We start from the raw sequence: 14115 nt of genomic DNA on the forward strand, positions 1-14115 counted from the left end.
AGTTAAGTCAAACCAACCAGAGGATGAGAAATGGAGAGAGAGAGTTTTAAAGTCAAACTGACCCAAGAGAGAGAGAGAGAGGGTTTTAAAGTCAATCCGACCAGAGAGAGAGAGTTTTAAAGTCAAACTAACCAGAGAGACAGGGAGAGAGTTTTATGGTCAATGGTACTGTTACTAAAGCAGAAAAATGACTTAGATCAACTGTAAATATATTAAAATATTTTAATTGCCACTTCTTGGTTCGTCATTTCGCTTAGTTTCTATTCCACATTAATTTCCATTCACTTGTACATGATGGCTAAGCGTTAACATGAATGGCATAGCTAACCAAGTGCTTGTAGTGCTCTACTTTCATCATTAAAACCATCTTTCATATTTAAATCATAAGTGTTTATTATATTGATTTAATCAATGTGAAGAAAAATAGAAACTAAAAAAAGAAAACAATCAACTTATCAATATGCAAAGTTGATTGTGAATAGCCACTAAAGGCAAAGAAACACAGTTTGTAGCAGACAGACTTGGGTGATGTTCAAAGGGCAAATATATTTGTTTGTATGTGATAGAAATAAAATATATGTGTAGTATGTGCGCTGTTTCAGTGATATACCACTCATATAAATTTTTCATTTAAAGGAAACTTGGCAAGCCTCATTTCCTTTTAATGAAATTTTTTTACATCTTGAGGTATATCATTGAAACAGCATACATACCATACATATATTCTATATTTATCTGTGCTGTTTATTTGTAGCCATTTGGCAGAGTAAATCCTTTAGAAATTTTGTTAATTTTGTTTTGTTGGTCAGGTTTTACTGCACTGGAAGACCAGGGGTCATTAGGAGAGCAGCTGATTACGTCCCTTGTTGAACTTCTAGTGGACGTTCCTGTACTGTGAGTAAACGATAACAGGATAATTCCTGTTAAGTCCAGTATAATAGAATATTTCAGATGAAATCTTTGAATAAAGTTGAATCATGGCTACTGCCTACAAAAGGAGAAATGAAGAAATTCAAACTATTTGCTGAGTAATACATTGGCTCTAACTATAAAATCCTTCAATGTACCACTGACTTCGTAATATAACACTGGGTAACATTTCAATTGTATGGTCATGGATCAGATGGTTTTATCATTTCGACTTTATTTATTCAGGCCCCACATCAAGCTGCTGGAGTCTACAGTAATCGCATGTTTCCATCCATCTATATATACATACATTCACACTTATAATCTTCAAAACTTTGCAACCCTTTCTCATAATTGGATCCTTTTTTTATTTTTTTTGAATTATTGATGACACATTGATGTGCCTTTAAAATAAAAAAATTCAGGTCCAAATTTGATAGAGTTACTGACTTTTATCAGTCGATTTTAAATCTCCACAACAGCAGATCTTCGTAAACATCGTAGCTCAAGAACTGTTTTGATACAGTTTGTTGTTAATGTTGTCTCATAGACCTTGATGTGCCTTTTATGGGTTTGATCTCATCATTTGCATTTTAAATAGAGTTATGGCCATTGACAATGAAAACCTTGATATCTTCACATGGGATTTTGCTTGTGACAGGCATAATTCACAAATCATATATATTTTAATGCAATTTTTAGTATGAACATTTTCATATAGACCTAGATTAGTCTTGTCTTTTATGGGTTCTGCTGTGTCATTTCCATTTTGGACAGGGTTATGGCCCTTGACAATTAACTTCATATATTCATGAGGGATGTTGCTCATTAAATGGCACAGCTCAAGAACCATTCCACATATTCATTTTTAAGCTTCCTCTTATCCCATCGCAGGGGGTCCCGAGTGGCCGAGTGGTCTAAAGCGTTCACCATTCCGGATCACTGCCATCTCACCTCTGTCTGCGTGGGTTCGAGTCCAAGGCTCAGCTAGCGTGGGTACATGGGAAAGCCTGCCAGTAGCTTCTCGTGGGTTGGTGGTTCTTCCCTGGGTTTTCCAGGGTTCTTTCTCCACCAAGTTATACTGGCCGCCATGTATAGCCTATCTAGTGCTGAAAAATGGCGTTAAACCCTAGAACAACAACAAAAAAAAATCCCATCGCAGATAGAATGGTTGTGGTAGACAAACTTGCAGAAAAATGTACTGTTTGACTTCACATTGGTCCTAGTGATGTAATATGTGATGTCATAATGTAATACTGCATTGGTAAATTCAGTTTAATTAAGTCCATGGAGCCATATAACAGTGGCAGAAACAATTATGCCAATCATGCAAACATAAATACATGCTAAAATGATTCTCACGTGAAATGTGGTGCTTAAATGCACATCTACAAAGCCCTGCAGAGGACATCAGGTGAAAAATATTTCATTCTGACAAATTAATATTTCATTTCCTCAAGTTATGATTTTGTTCCTTGGAATTATTTATTTGTTCCCTCAAGTTAATATTTTCTTCCCTAAAATAATTTGTTCCTTCAAATTAATAATTTGTTCCCTTACTGTTATTTTGTTCCTTCAGATTCATAATTTGTTCCCACATGTTAATGTTTCATTCCTTGAAAATAATATTTTAGTATAAGAAATTAATAATTTGTTTCCGCAAATTAATATTTCGTTCCCACAAGTTGTTAATTTGTTCCCTCAAATAAGTATTCATTAAATAGAAACAGTGAATTCATCTGCAGCTTAATATACCAGTAGACTATCACCTGAAAAATATACTGTGCATGTGAAGTCTTTTGCCCTCTGACTCAGTGCCTCAGCTTCAAGTTGTGATACATGTAGAAGACAAAAACTATAGATCTGTATGGATCTCCAGATATTGAACTTCATACCACATTAATTGTAATGTTTGAAACTAACTACAAATTCAAAAATTTGACCTGATGGAGTAGACTGTGTGCTGAAGAAAATCATATATGTGTGAATTATTTAGTCCTGTGATTTTACATGCCATAAATCTGAGTGTTTTTAAATCCAGTAGCTGTTTTGAGAGATCATGTCTATAGTTAGAACTTGTCATTCTGTGAAATGACTATGATGTATGCAGATTCATCATAGATTTAAAGAAAATGTTGGCTACTTCAGAGAGTTGCAGGAAATGGTGGTGGGATCAAGAGCATGTCAAACAATGTGTTGTGCAATTGAAATGCCCCTTGCAGTCCAACAAGGATGCAATCTGTCATGATTGTTTTTCTTATAGTCTACAGGAGGTCACTAGGAAGACATGATTTTCCAAGTCATTAGTTTGTTAATAGACTGCGTATTTGTTGTTATTCAAGTATGTTGTTTTTATTATACAAGTTTTCAGGCTTTATGTCTGTGAGGTGAGATATAAAGTATACTTAATGATTTTGTCATTCAATACATCTTTAGGAAGTATTTTTTTTTCTCAAACAAAATACATTGATAGACTAAAACAGTGATAGAAAGTGAGAAATTATTGATGAAGTCGAAACTGTTTTAGTACTTACAGAAATACCACAAAACCAGTTTATTGGCAATGTACTGCAGCCATGTACCACTGTGATCTTTACCACAATATACCAGCTAAACCACAAATTTCTAAGATGTCTTACAGTACTGATAGTGGTTATTTAAAACAGTTAAAGCATGCCAGTTTTGAAAGTTATGCAGAGGAACCAGTTTTAAGTGGCCAGCAGGATTGATTTCATTGGATATAAAAAGAATACGACATTCCTACATTGAAAGACCTCTAAATTTTAGTATGCATCTTAGATGATGTTCACTGGTGGTAATCCCATGCTAAACAGAAAGAATAGAGATAATGTCTTTATTAAATAGTCTGAGTTTGAATTGAATTTATTAAGTTCATTTATGGCACCAGCCTTCACCATTTTAAGGCAGTAATGAAATACATGAACTCAGATATGTCTACTGGTATGTTTGGGCTTCTCATGTTCTCATGGCATGTTTACTCCATTTTCAGTAATTTTACATATGCCCTCCACCTTGAGGCACTGAACACACTGTTAGTATTGACATCCATTCAGATGTTTCAACCCAGCCCAACCAGCAAGTTTGTTATCTTTAGGTACATCATGCAGGGAAAATGGTAAGTAATCCAGAATGTGGTAATAGTTGAAAATATGTATGGAAGAAAAACCTTTAGTCTTAAAAATTTATTATCTTTCTTGTAAGGTTGGGTTTTGCAATACTTTGATGCTGCAGTATTGCCTGACACAGGCCATTGTGTTTTTATATATATATATCACAATACTTTCTGATACAGGACTATATTGTTTTACATGTTGTAGTATGTTGTGATACAGGACCATGTATTGCAATATGTTGTGAAATAGAACAGTGTATTGTGATACATATTGGAATATATTGTGATTCTGGACAGAGCATTGTGTAATATGTTGCAATATATTGTGATACAGCACAGTATATTGTAATACATATTGCAATATGTTATGATACAGGACAGTGCATTGTGATACATATTGCAATATATTATTATACAGCACAGTGTATTTTGATAATATTTGCAGTATATTGTGATACAGAACAGTGCATTGTAATACATTATGCAATATATTGTGATTTAGGTCAGTGCATTTTGATACATATTGCAGTGTATTGTGATACAGCACAGAGTACTGTAATACATATTGCAGTATATTATGATACAAGACAGTGTATTGTGATAAATATTGCAATATATTGTTATAAAGCACATTGTATTGTAATACATATTGCAATATATTGTGATACAGGACAGTGCATTGTGACACATATTGCAATATATTGTTATACAGCACAGTGTATTGTGATACCTATTGCAATATTTATAGGTTACTACATTTGTATGGGCTACATTTGTATGGGAAAATATGAACGAGTTTTTCGGATGTAAATACTGCACAACCTTGGGAATGCAGTATATCTATCCAACAAAATGAGTTCCTATTTTCCCATACAAATGCAGTAACCTTTTTATTATATGCTCATTTTCTTATTGTACCTAATGCTTAATTATATTAATACACTACAAGAAACAAAGTAACTGAATGTTATGCCATAATCCAAACTAAATACACAAGCGCAGATTCCTCATTACACAACAACAACATTATTACTGTGCACATAACTCCGCCCAGATAAATTTGAACTTAGTCACATGCTTGACATAACTTTAGAAAGAAAATGGTGTGTCTAGTTAAAATTAAAATTTGGAGTCATATTGTGAATGAATGCGCATTGCAACAACTTTTCCATTTGATCTGGAATGAATAGATTTTGGTATTTTTTTTTTTTCTTTTGCGAAATTTTGTGATTATGGACTGGATTTATGTGTGGCAATTCCACATGAAATACATCAGATTGAAGAAGTGAGGGAGAAGTGTGTTGACATCTGCAGATGTGTTTCTGTTTCTGTCATTGAATGTTTGAAATCATAATGTGGGAAAAATATGAAGTCTTTCAATTGCAATTATCAAAAAGACGCTATGGAATTAAATGCTTATTTCATTTTGAGTGCAGTAAGGAGATTGTAATTGCATTTATATTCGAAATTACAGTATAATTTTGAAATGTGTAATCAAGATTGAGAACCTGTGACATGGCTCATGTGATTTGGATTTGCAGAACTAAGAAAGTACATTTTGAAGAAATTCAGGATGTAAAAACTGTAAGTATATTTTTTGCCATTCTTATAACAAGGTAAAGAAGACCCTTTCTTGCATCTACCTGATAGCTAGCGTACGTTTGAAACATTGTATCAAAAAATTTAAAGCAGAATGTGCCAAAGCAGCTAGTATGTGGCAGTCCACAAAACATCTGCTTTACTTCATTCAGAAACAAATTTAATCAACCAAAACATAAAGCACCTACTATGCCAGTGTACATGATTTGTTTACAAATCAAAAGTTCTGGCATCTGCATCCATTGTTTGTTTATAATAGTAAGTAGTTCCTTTATGCACGTGAATGCAATATGAAGGTGCGCAATATCATAAAATACCGAACAGTTCTGATAATGTAAAGTTAACGGAGAAAAAAATGAGCATATAATAAATTGTGAGACAGCACAGTGTATTGTAATACATATTGCAATATATTGTGTTACTGGACAGTGTATTATGATACATTTTGCAATATATTGTGATGTAGGATAGTATATTTTAATACATATTGCAATATATTGTGTTACTGGACAGTGCATTTTAATACATGTTGCAATATACCCCTCTTCCTCAATAATTTGTGCACAACGTGGTCCACAAGCATAGACCGCACTATAAGTGAGGGTGCAAGTTATCGAGGGAATTCTAACAATAGAAAAAATCTGCTTATACATCAAGCAAGCAGTGGGAGGGTAGAGAACTGGGCTGTTTAATGACTTGATCCTCCTTTTACAATCACTTTGATAATAATTGTTAATAATGCACTTTTTCTAATGAAGTTGTTTGTTATTCTGTATAAATAACATTTATTTTCAAAATTGCCAACATGTAAAAGATCATTCCAACTGGTTTCAACAACCATCATGTGTACACGAAAACGTATATTACTTCACTGCTTTTTGTTCTGTTGATTAGTCTGGTTCTCAGAGTGGTGTTAAATAATATACTAGCAAGTTGGGAGTCAAAGTAGTCAGAAACTAGACCATCTGTTGATATACCACCAAACAAGATTCCTTTATTAAAAAACTACTGACATTTATTTCGTGAGACACTTGTCTGTGCCGAAACTAAATTTTTTTATTGTTCAATTAGTACAATATTGGTGTCATGATTTCATTGAAAGTAATATTGAAACTTGTTATCATCCTTGAGGATATCTCTTAGTGCCAGTTCAGAAATTCTCAGAAAATCGCTTGCCCACAATGGTCCATATCTGTAAAACAAAGCTCTTTATTTTATGAAGTATTCGTTTTGCTTGGTTATCTTGCTATCTTTGATCACAGTTATGAAAGAGTTGTTTAATTTAAGATAGTTTGTTACATACACAAAAAATTTATAAAAGTGTTTGATTGATCAACTGAAGTGAGTTCACCTGACATACGTGCATGCCTTTTAACCCTTTTATATATTACACCTCCTTTATTTGATTCAAAAGACATAATTAATTTGATAGGTCCTAATACAAAGGAGGCCAGCTGTTAATTCACTGCTTTTTTTTGTTGTTATAGTGATTAACGCCATTTTTCAGCACAAGATAGGCTATACATGGCAGCCAGTATTAATGGTAGAAAGAAACACCGACCTACAAGAAGCTACCAGCAAGCTTTCTCACATTTACACATTGGCCGAGCCCGAGACTCGAACCCACGCAGACAGAGGTGAGATGGCAGTGATCCCTGATGGAGAGTAATTTAGACCACTCAGGCACTCTGGGCAACGTTAATTCATTTGCAGCAATACAACAAATACTTTCACAAGTCAGTTATCAAAACACACTTGGCACCTAATTAGGTTCTCAGAGAAATGCTTGCAGACATAGCTCTTACAATAGATTGAAACAGTTTATGTTTAAATAAACATTGTATCTTTTAATTTCACTTAAACGTAATCATCATAAATACAATGGTCCGAATCTGTGAAATCAAGCTCTTTAGTTTACGAAATATTCAGTTTGCTTGGCTGCCTTGTTATCTTTGATCACAGTTATGAAAGAGTCAGCTAATTTAAGGTAGTTTATGTTACATACACAATAACATTTATAACAGTGTTCGTTTGATCAATTGAAGTGAGTTCACCCAACATACCACGGGGGCCGCTAGATTTTATGTTTGTAGGATTTTCGTGCCTTTTAACTTTTCTTTTATTCCACTTCCTTTATTTGATTCAAAAGATATAATTAACATGATAAGACAATAGAGGCCAGCTTTTAATTCAGTACAACAATACAACAAATACTTCTGCAAGTCAGTCATCAAAACACGGTTGGCACTTAATTAGGTTCTCAGAGAAACGCTCACAGACATAGCTGTTACAGTAGATTAATGCATTTTACGTTTAATTACAAGAGGACACATTGCAGTTATGATGACTACACTTAAAAGGAACGAAAAGATAGAACTAGAACACAAACTTCAGTTGAATATTTTTAAAAAATTAATTTGTACTGCCGCCACTTGGCGTGACATTTTCATTGATCAAAATTTACTTACATATCTTTAATTGCGGTGTACTAGGAATGCCATTTGGAAAGAAAATTAAAAAAATTGTATGGCCTATTTTTAAATTTAATATTTCATAATGTTGATTAACGTTTCCAGGTCCTATCTACTGTTTTCAACAACAACACGAGTGATATATCAGAGTTTCCGTTACCAATTTTGATCACAATTGTCTTCCTATTCATCAGATAGGGATCGATTGTTGTGGTATTTTCTGGTGTAAAAAATGGGATCCACACCTGACCCCATGTTATAAGCGGGTTTGCAAGTTATCAGGGTGCAAGTTATCGAGGGAGTTTGGTAGTGAAAAAACAATTCTGAGAGATTTCAACACAACATGTGCTTGTGATGTCTCATTGTGTACTTGCAAAACAATGTGAATTATGTCACTGCATTTTGCACAACAAAACAAGATTGATTTTGTTAAAGAAGTAGAGACACTTGTTTCATGAAAATATTATTAATGTTGAAACTCAATTTTTAAATTGTTTTATTAGTGAAAATATAAATGCAGTGATATCATTGCAAGAAATAGTGAAACTTATGCTAACCCTTGAGCAAATCATTGAGTGCCAATTTGCAGGAATTTTAATTTCACTTCAAACTTAGGAATTCACTTCTCTGTAACGAACCATATCTGTCAAACACAGCTTTGAGTATATGGGTACTACTTTCACTCCGTTTTCTTGCTGTCTTTGAGCAGTTACTAGGGTAATTTAAGCAGTGTTTCCCTTTACCTTCATTTGTGCATCAGATACCATATAATTTGTAATTTGACCCCCATTTCTGGCACAAAGGTTTGTTTTGTTCTCAATCTGACCCCTTCTTTAAACAAGGGAATTTTGACTTGCCATCTTGTTCCGATAGAAAAAAGGCTGTTAAAAGTAGTTTCATTGTTACTGACACATTACTATTTATAACAGTCTTCAAGCAATATATTGGGGTTGAGTTTACCAATTTTTTCATGATTTTCTTCACATTTAACAAATAAAGGTAAATTCATTTGCATTTTATAGAAAAAATTGGGATCTATGCCTGCCCCATGTTTTAAGCATGTTCAAAATTTATCCAAGCATGAGTTAGTGAGGGAGTGCGTTATATATAAACAGTGAGACAGAATTATCACAATTTTGTGTATGATTATTCAATCAAAAGATCTGTCTTGGCATTGTGATAATTTTAGAGTGCAAGCTTTAATGTCCAGTGCATAGCATAGGCTGTCACTTTTCAAAATGTGTGCTTTTGTTTGGTTATTGTTTCCATGGGACATGGCATTAAGCTTTTGCTTGTAGCATATATACTCATATATAAGTCATGTCCAGCTGCAAACAACATAGACCCTGATCTGCCTATGAATAATATATCAGCAGATCAGGGTCTTTTTTTTTTTTGCTGCTGATTACTCCTAACAAACTCTGTAGGCCCAGATCTGCCAGTTCATGATGCAGTGGCAGATCTGGGTCTGTGCAGTTTGCAATTGGATTTGATTTATTGGCAAGCATAAGTAGCTATGTTTGCCTGTAATTGCTGCATGTAACTTTAGAGCAAGATGGATGTCAGAGAGTTTTGTTGAGATTAAAAATATAAAAGAAACCATAAAGGCAGAACCGGAAATACCTCAGTACTTACCTTTTATCAAGGGGCAGAGTTGCCAAGTGGTCTAAAGCACTCACCATTCCAGATCACTGCCATCTCACCTCTGTCTGTGTGGGTTCGAGTCTCAGTACTTACCTTTTATCAAGCCCCATAGTAATAACTAATTATTTAAAACTTACTCTCTTCAGGTCTGAATTTAATTTTAAATATTTGTTACAAGGTATATAGTTGATGGATGATGATAAAGACGGTGTCATTGATTGATTTTTATTTAAAAACTCTTTTTCAGTTCTATTCATGCCTGCCTATTAGTAAAGACATTACTACGTAACTTTATGAATCAAGAGAAATGTCCAGCAGAGCTATATAAGAATATAACAGACAGTGTGGGTGCTATTGCCAGTGTGACTGCCTCTCTAGCTTGTAAGTTGTGCTGTAAAATATGATGAAATATTCAAGTCTGTTATAACTTGAACCAGTTAAATATGTAAGGGATAGTCTCAAAACTAATGGCAAGTTGAAATGAATACATCAGACTATGGCAGATCTGTTGTTAATTGTTCTGGTAGTGTATGTTATGTTATATAATGCACATATTTCATGTATTGGTTATCAAAGTAATTTTTAAAAACTATGGTTTATTATGTTTACATTGTTTGCCCTCATTAATGTTTATGTTAGGATTTACATTGCATTGGTCAGTTGATACCTCACTACAAATTTTAATGAATAATTTTGGATCACCATGGGCCACTGTTTTATACTCTGCTATACCAGTGTACATAATTTATTGCTGGGTCCATGTTACTATGCAAGTGAGACATAGCAGTCACTTTTCCTGCTTTTGTCATGAAGAATTTGTTTTGGTATTTGGTTTCAGTATATTTCCCAAACCCCTCTGATGGACTCTCATCATATATGGAATGAAACATTCTGAGACAAACGATTCATTCAGCAACCTTTTTATTGTATACCTAAAGCAAGCATATTAATTATTATGTTTTTTTTTTTAGGAGTAACACAATTATTACATTTTATTGAACATTTTACATGTTGTTAATTTTATGAATGAAACCTGAACATGCATTAAAACATGTCACTCTACTGCTGTGGAAGTGTGCATGCATGGTGTGATTCTCATTCAGCTATAAACAAAACTAAGATGGATGGAATGTCATTTAGCCTCACAATGAAATCATTGGGAAATTTTGATAATTGAAGATGCATTATACATTAATTGCATCTAATGTTATCATTGGGATTGTCTCAATGCTGCTGTCATGTTGGCAAGTAAATTTGAAAGTGCAGAATGCATCATGATTGTTGCCAGCATATTGTGCTCCTTTGGCCTTGGATAGTGTTGGAGATGTGTTGGTAAATTACTAGTACAGGATAAAATAGTGCTGTTCAGACTGGATAAAAGTGAAAGAGAAGTTGCTGACTGATACATTGTATAAAAGGTCTGTTTGACTCTCTCTCCCTCTCTTGTACATACAGCAGCAAGTAATGATCACAAGCCTTCCATTTTTAATATTTTTATGAATCATATTTATTTCTTTTCGCAGCTTAAGTCTTTGGATGTATTCTGATTTTATTTATTTAATTTGGATGATATATTTCATTGGATGAGAGCTGTTATCTACTGTCTCAAGAACTGGTGTCAGGTTGAAAGGGTTACAATCTTTTTCAGCCTCCGGTGGCCATCAGGTTTGTCTGCTTTAGTCAAATTTTGTCCAGTCAGCATGCATTTACATTCCCTTTCCAATCACTGAGATCCTTTTGATTTCTTTAGAAACCAACAAATTTCTGCAAAATATGTGTGCTTGATGATCCCTACAAATTTCGTTTTATGTGTAATTTGTTATATCATTGTATCATTGGTGCAGGGAGTGCTCATTGAATAAACTCTACCTCATTTTGTCTTTTTGTCCCAACCTATTTGAAACAAGTTACACTTATGTTTTGCTGATTAATGCTGTTCATGTTTTCTACGAGTGCAGTTTTCTGTTTTACTGGTCATAATTGACCAAAAGAACTGATGGGATGTCCTGTTTATCACCCAGCTATCTCTCTGTTAGCAGCATGTTAGCGCTGCTTTTAAACAACTTAGAGGATTGAAATGAAACTTTACACACACAGTAATCCCAAAGTCTTTTGATCCTAAATGAAAATGGTGCCACGCAGACATCCAGTATAACTGGCACAGTAACCATCTTGACAATCTTGTTATCGTTATTCCTCCTGACAGATGATCATGTCAACATAGGATTGTTGATAAAAGACTTCTTATGATGTCTAGTTGATCCTGAATAAAAGCCATGGTGGTTATCTTGAAAAATCTCATTATTTCGGTTCATATCAACATGCAGTTTTCACTCTTAGACTTGTCTTGATGTCATTGGTTCTGAATGAAAATGGTACTAATATGACATTCAGTATGGCTACCACAGCAGCCATCTTGAAAATCGAGTTATGCTATTTTCCTAAATGAAAAGTCATACTGACCTGAGGTTTTCAAATGAAGACTGATTATTGTGTCTAGCTGGTCATAAATGAAAGTCAAACCAGTCTGAAATCCAATATGGCCACCATTGCAGCAAACTTGAAAATCTTTTCAAGATTACTCCTTCCAAATGGATGGTCATGTCAACAAGGGGTTTTCACCAAAAGACTGCTGATGGCATGTCATTGGTTAGAAGTGAAAATGATGTTGATCATACATCCAGTATGGAGTCTATCTTGAAAAACTCAATAACACTAAGGAATATCAAAGATGGTCTCAGTACTCATAGCTTAGAAGGAAGAAATGGTCTTATCTTGGATCCCTTGAATTCTTTTTAGACAATAGAGTGTTAAACCTTTAAGGGATTGTTCTATTCTGTGCAGTAAATTATTGGTCCAAAGTCTGTTTATTATTTATTATGACCACTCCGGTGGCCTAGTGGTTAGAGCATCCACCTCAGATACGGGTGGTTGTGGTTTCGATCCCCAGTCAAGTCATACCAAAGCCTTACAAAAATGGTACTAACAGCTGCCTCGCTTGGCACTCAGCATTAAGAGGTTAGTGTTAGGACTGGTCGGCCTGGTGTCAGGATAATGTGACTGGGTGGGACATCATGCTACATGTCTGTGGCATGATGCCCCAGTGCTAGACATCACTATAAACTGTCACACTGCAGACATCATAGTGATATGACTGAAAAATTGTTAAAGCTACATTAAAATCCAAATCACACACACACACACATTATTTATTACCATTTACTAGATTTCCTTGTAAGTGTAGTGAACATTTTTAGAAATATTGTCATTCTTTACTTTTTCCCTTATTTTACAGCTAGTCTGTGGTCTGTAGTGACACTTGGAATGTCAGGAAGCAAAGAAAAGAAAAAGGAGGAGGAATTTAATGAGACGTTATTAGCCAATCAGAGCTTGTTATTCCTGCTAGTGCTAGCCAATCACTGTACAACAGCTCGGGGACTTCAGAACCCTTACCGACAAGCTCTCATTTCCTTCACAAACTCACAAGGTATGGAGGCCTTGATAAAAACTTGCCTTTAATTTAGGGCCTCTCATGTTTCCAGCATTTGAGATATATGTATGTGAAAGCTGTTATGGTCTGCTGCATTTAAGATGTAGTATACTTAACCGTACTATGGAGACTAGCCATGGAATTATGCAAGGCTGTTGCCACAACAATATGCGTAAAGTCTGACAACTACAAACCTCATATTATTTATTATATGCTCACCATCAGATTGAGTGTATTACGTTACATTGCCAGTCTATCCATCCATACATCTGTCTGTTACCATCTAACTCAAATTATTGACTATCTAGGTGGTTGGCTTGCACTTGGGGTAAGGAAAAACAGTTTTGGGGTCCAAAGTTCAAGGTCACTGTGACTGAAAGAAGAAAAATGGTTTCTGCACATTAACTCCAGTTCTTCACTATTTACAGTTAGCAAATATTGTGAATGGATTGCACTCAGGGTAAAGAACATCTTTGTCAATGTTTGGGATCCATAGGCCAAAGGTCAAGTTCACTGAATGAAAGAAGAAAATGGTTTCTAGATAATAACTCCAGTTTTCTCCATTATTTATGGTACCAAACCTTGTAAATGGCTTACACTTGTGGCAAGGATGAATCCTATTGAACTTTGGTGTCAAAAGGTCAAAGGTCAAGGTTACTGACTGAAAGAGGAAAAATAGCTTTTGAACAATAACTTAAGTTCTATATCATCTTTGGTAATTGAACTTGCTGTTGGGATAAGGAAGAAGTCAAATAATTTTTGGGTCCAAAGGTATAATACCAATGTCACTGACCAAAAAAAGAAAAATGGCTTCTTCATAGTAACTTCAGTTCCATATTGTCTGCAATTATCAGACTTTATGGCTCACT

At 34.5% G+C, this 14115-nt stretch overlaps 1 protein-coding gene across 2 annotated transcripts in view; it reads left to right on the plus strand.

Moving 5' to 3' along the window:
- LOC149793136 (dymeclin-like) overlaps positions 1-14115 on the plus strand; it is a 100179-nt gene that overhangs the window by 33795 nt on the left and 52269 nt on the right. For both annotated transcript variants that reach the window (XR_016422718.1, XM_089967057.1), the window contains exons 6-9: positions 810-894; positions 3920-4045; positions 10004-10137; positions 13052-13243. Coding sequence is in view for 1 of the 2 variants with exons in the window: in XM_089967057.1 (XP_089823183.1) it covers positions 810-894; positions 3920-4045; positions 10004-10137; positions 13052-13243 (537 nt within the window). In the remaining variant the exon portion in view is untranslated. The remainder of the gene's footprint in view (positions 1-809; positions 895-3919; positions 4046-10003; positions 10138-13051; positions 13244-14115) is intronic.

This window comes from Sinohyriopsis cumingii, chromosome 8, assembly GCF_028554795.1.
Source record: "Sinohyriopsis cumingii isolate HCF-2022 chromosome 8, ASM2855479v2, whole genome shotgun sequence".
In the NCBI taxonomy this organism is placed as follows: Eukaryota; Metazoa; Mollusca; class Bivalvia; order Unionida; family Unionidae; genus Sinohyriopsis; species Sinohyriopsis cumingii.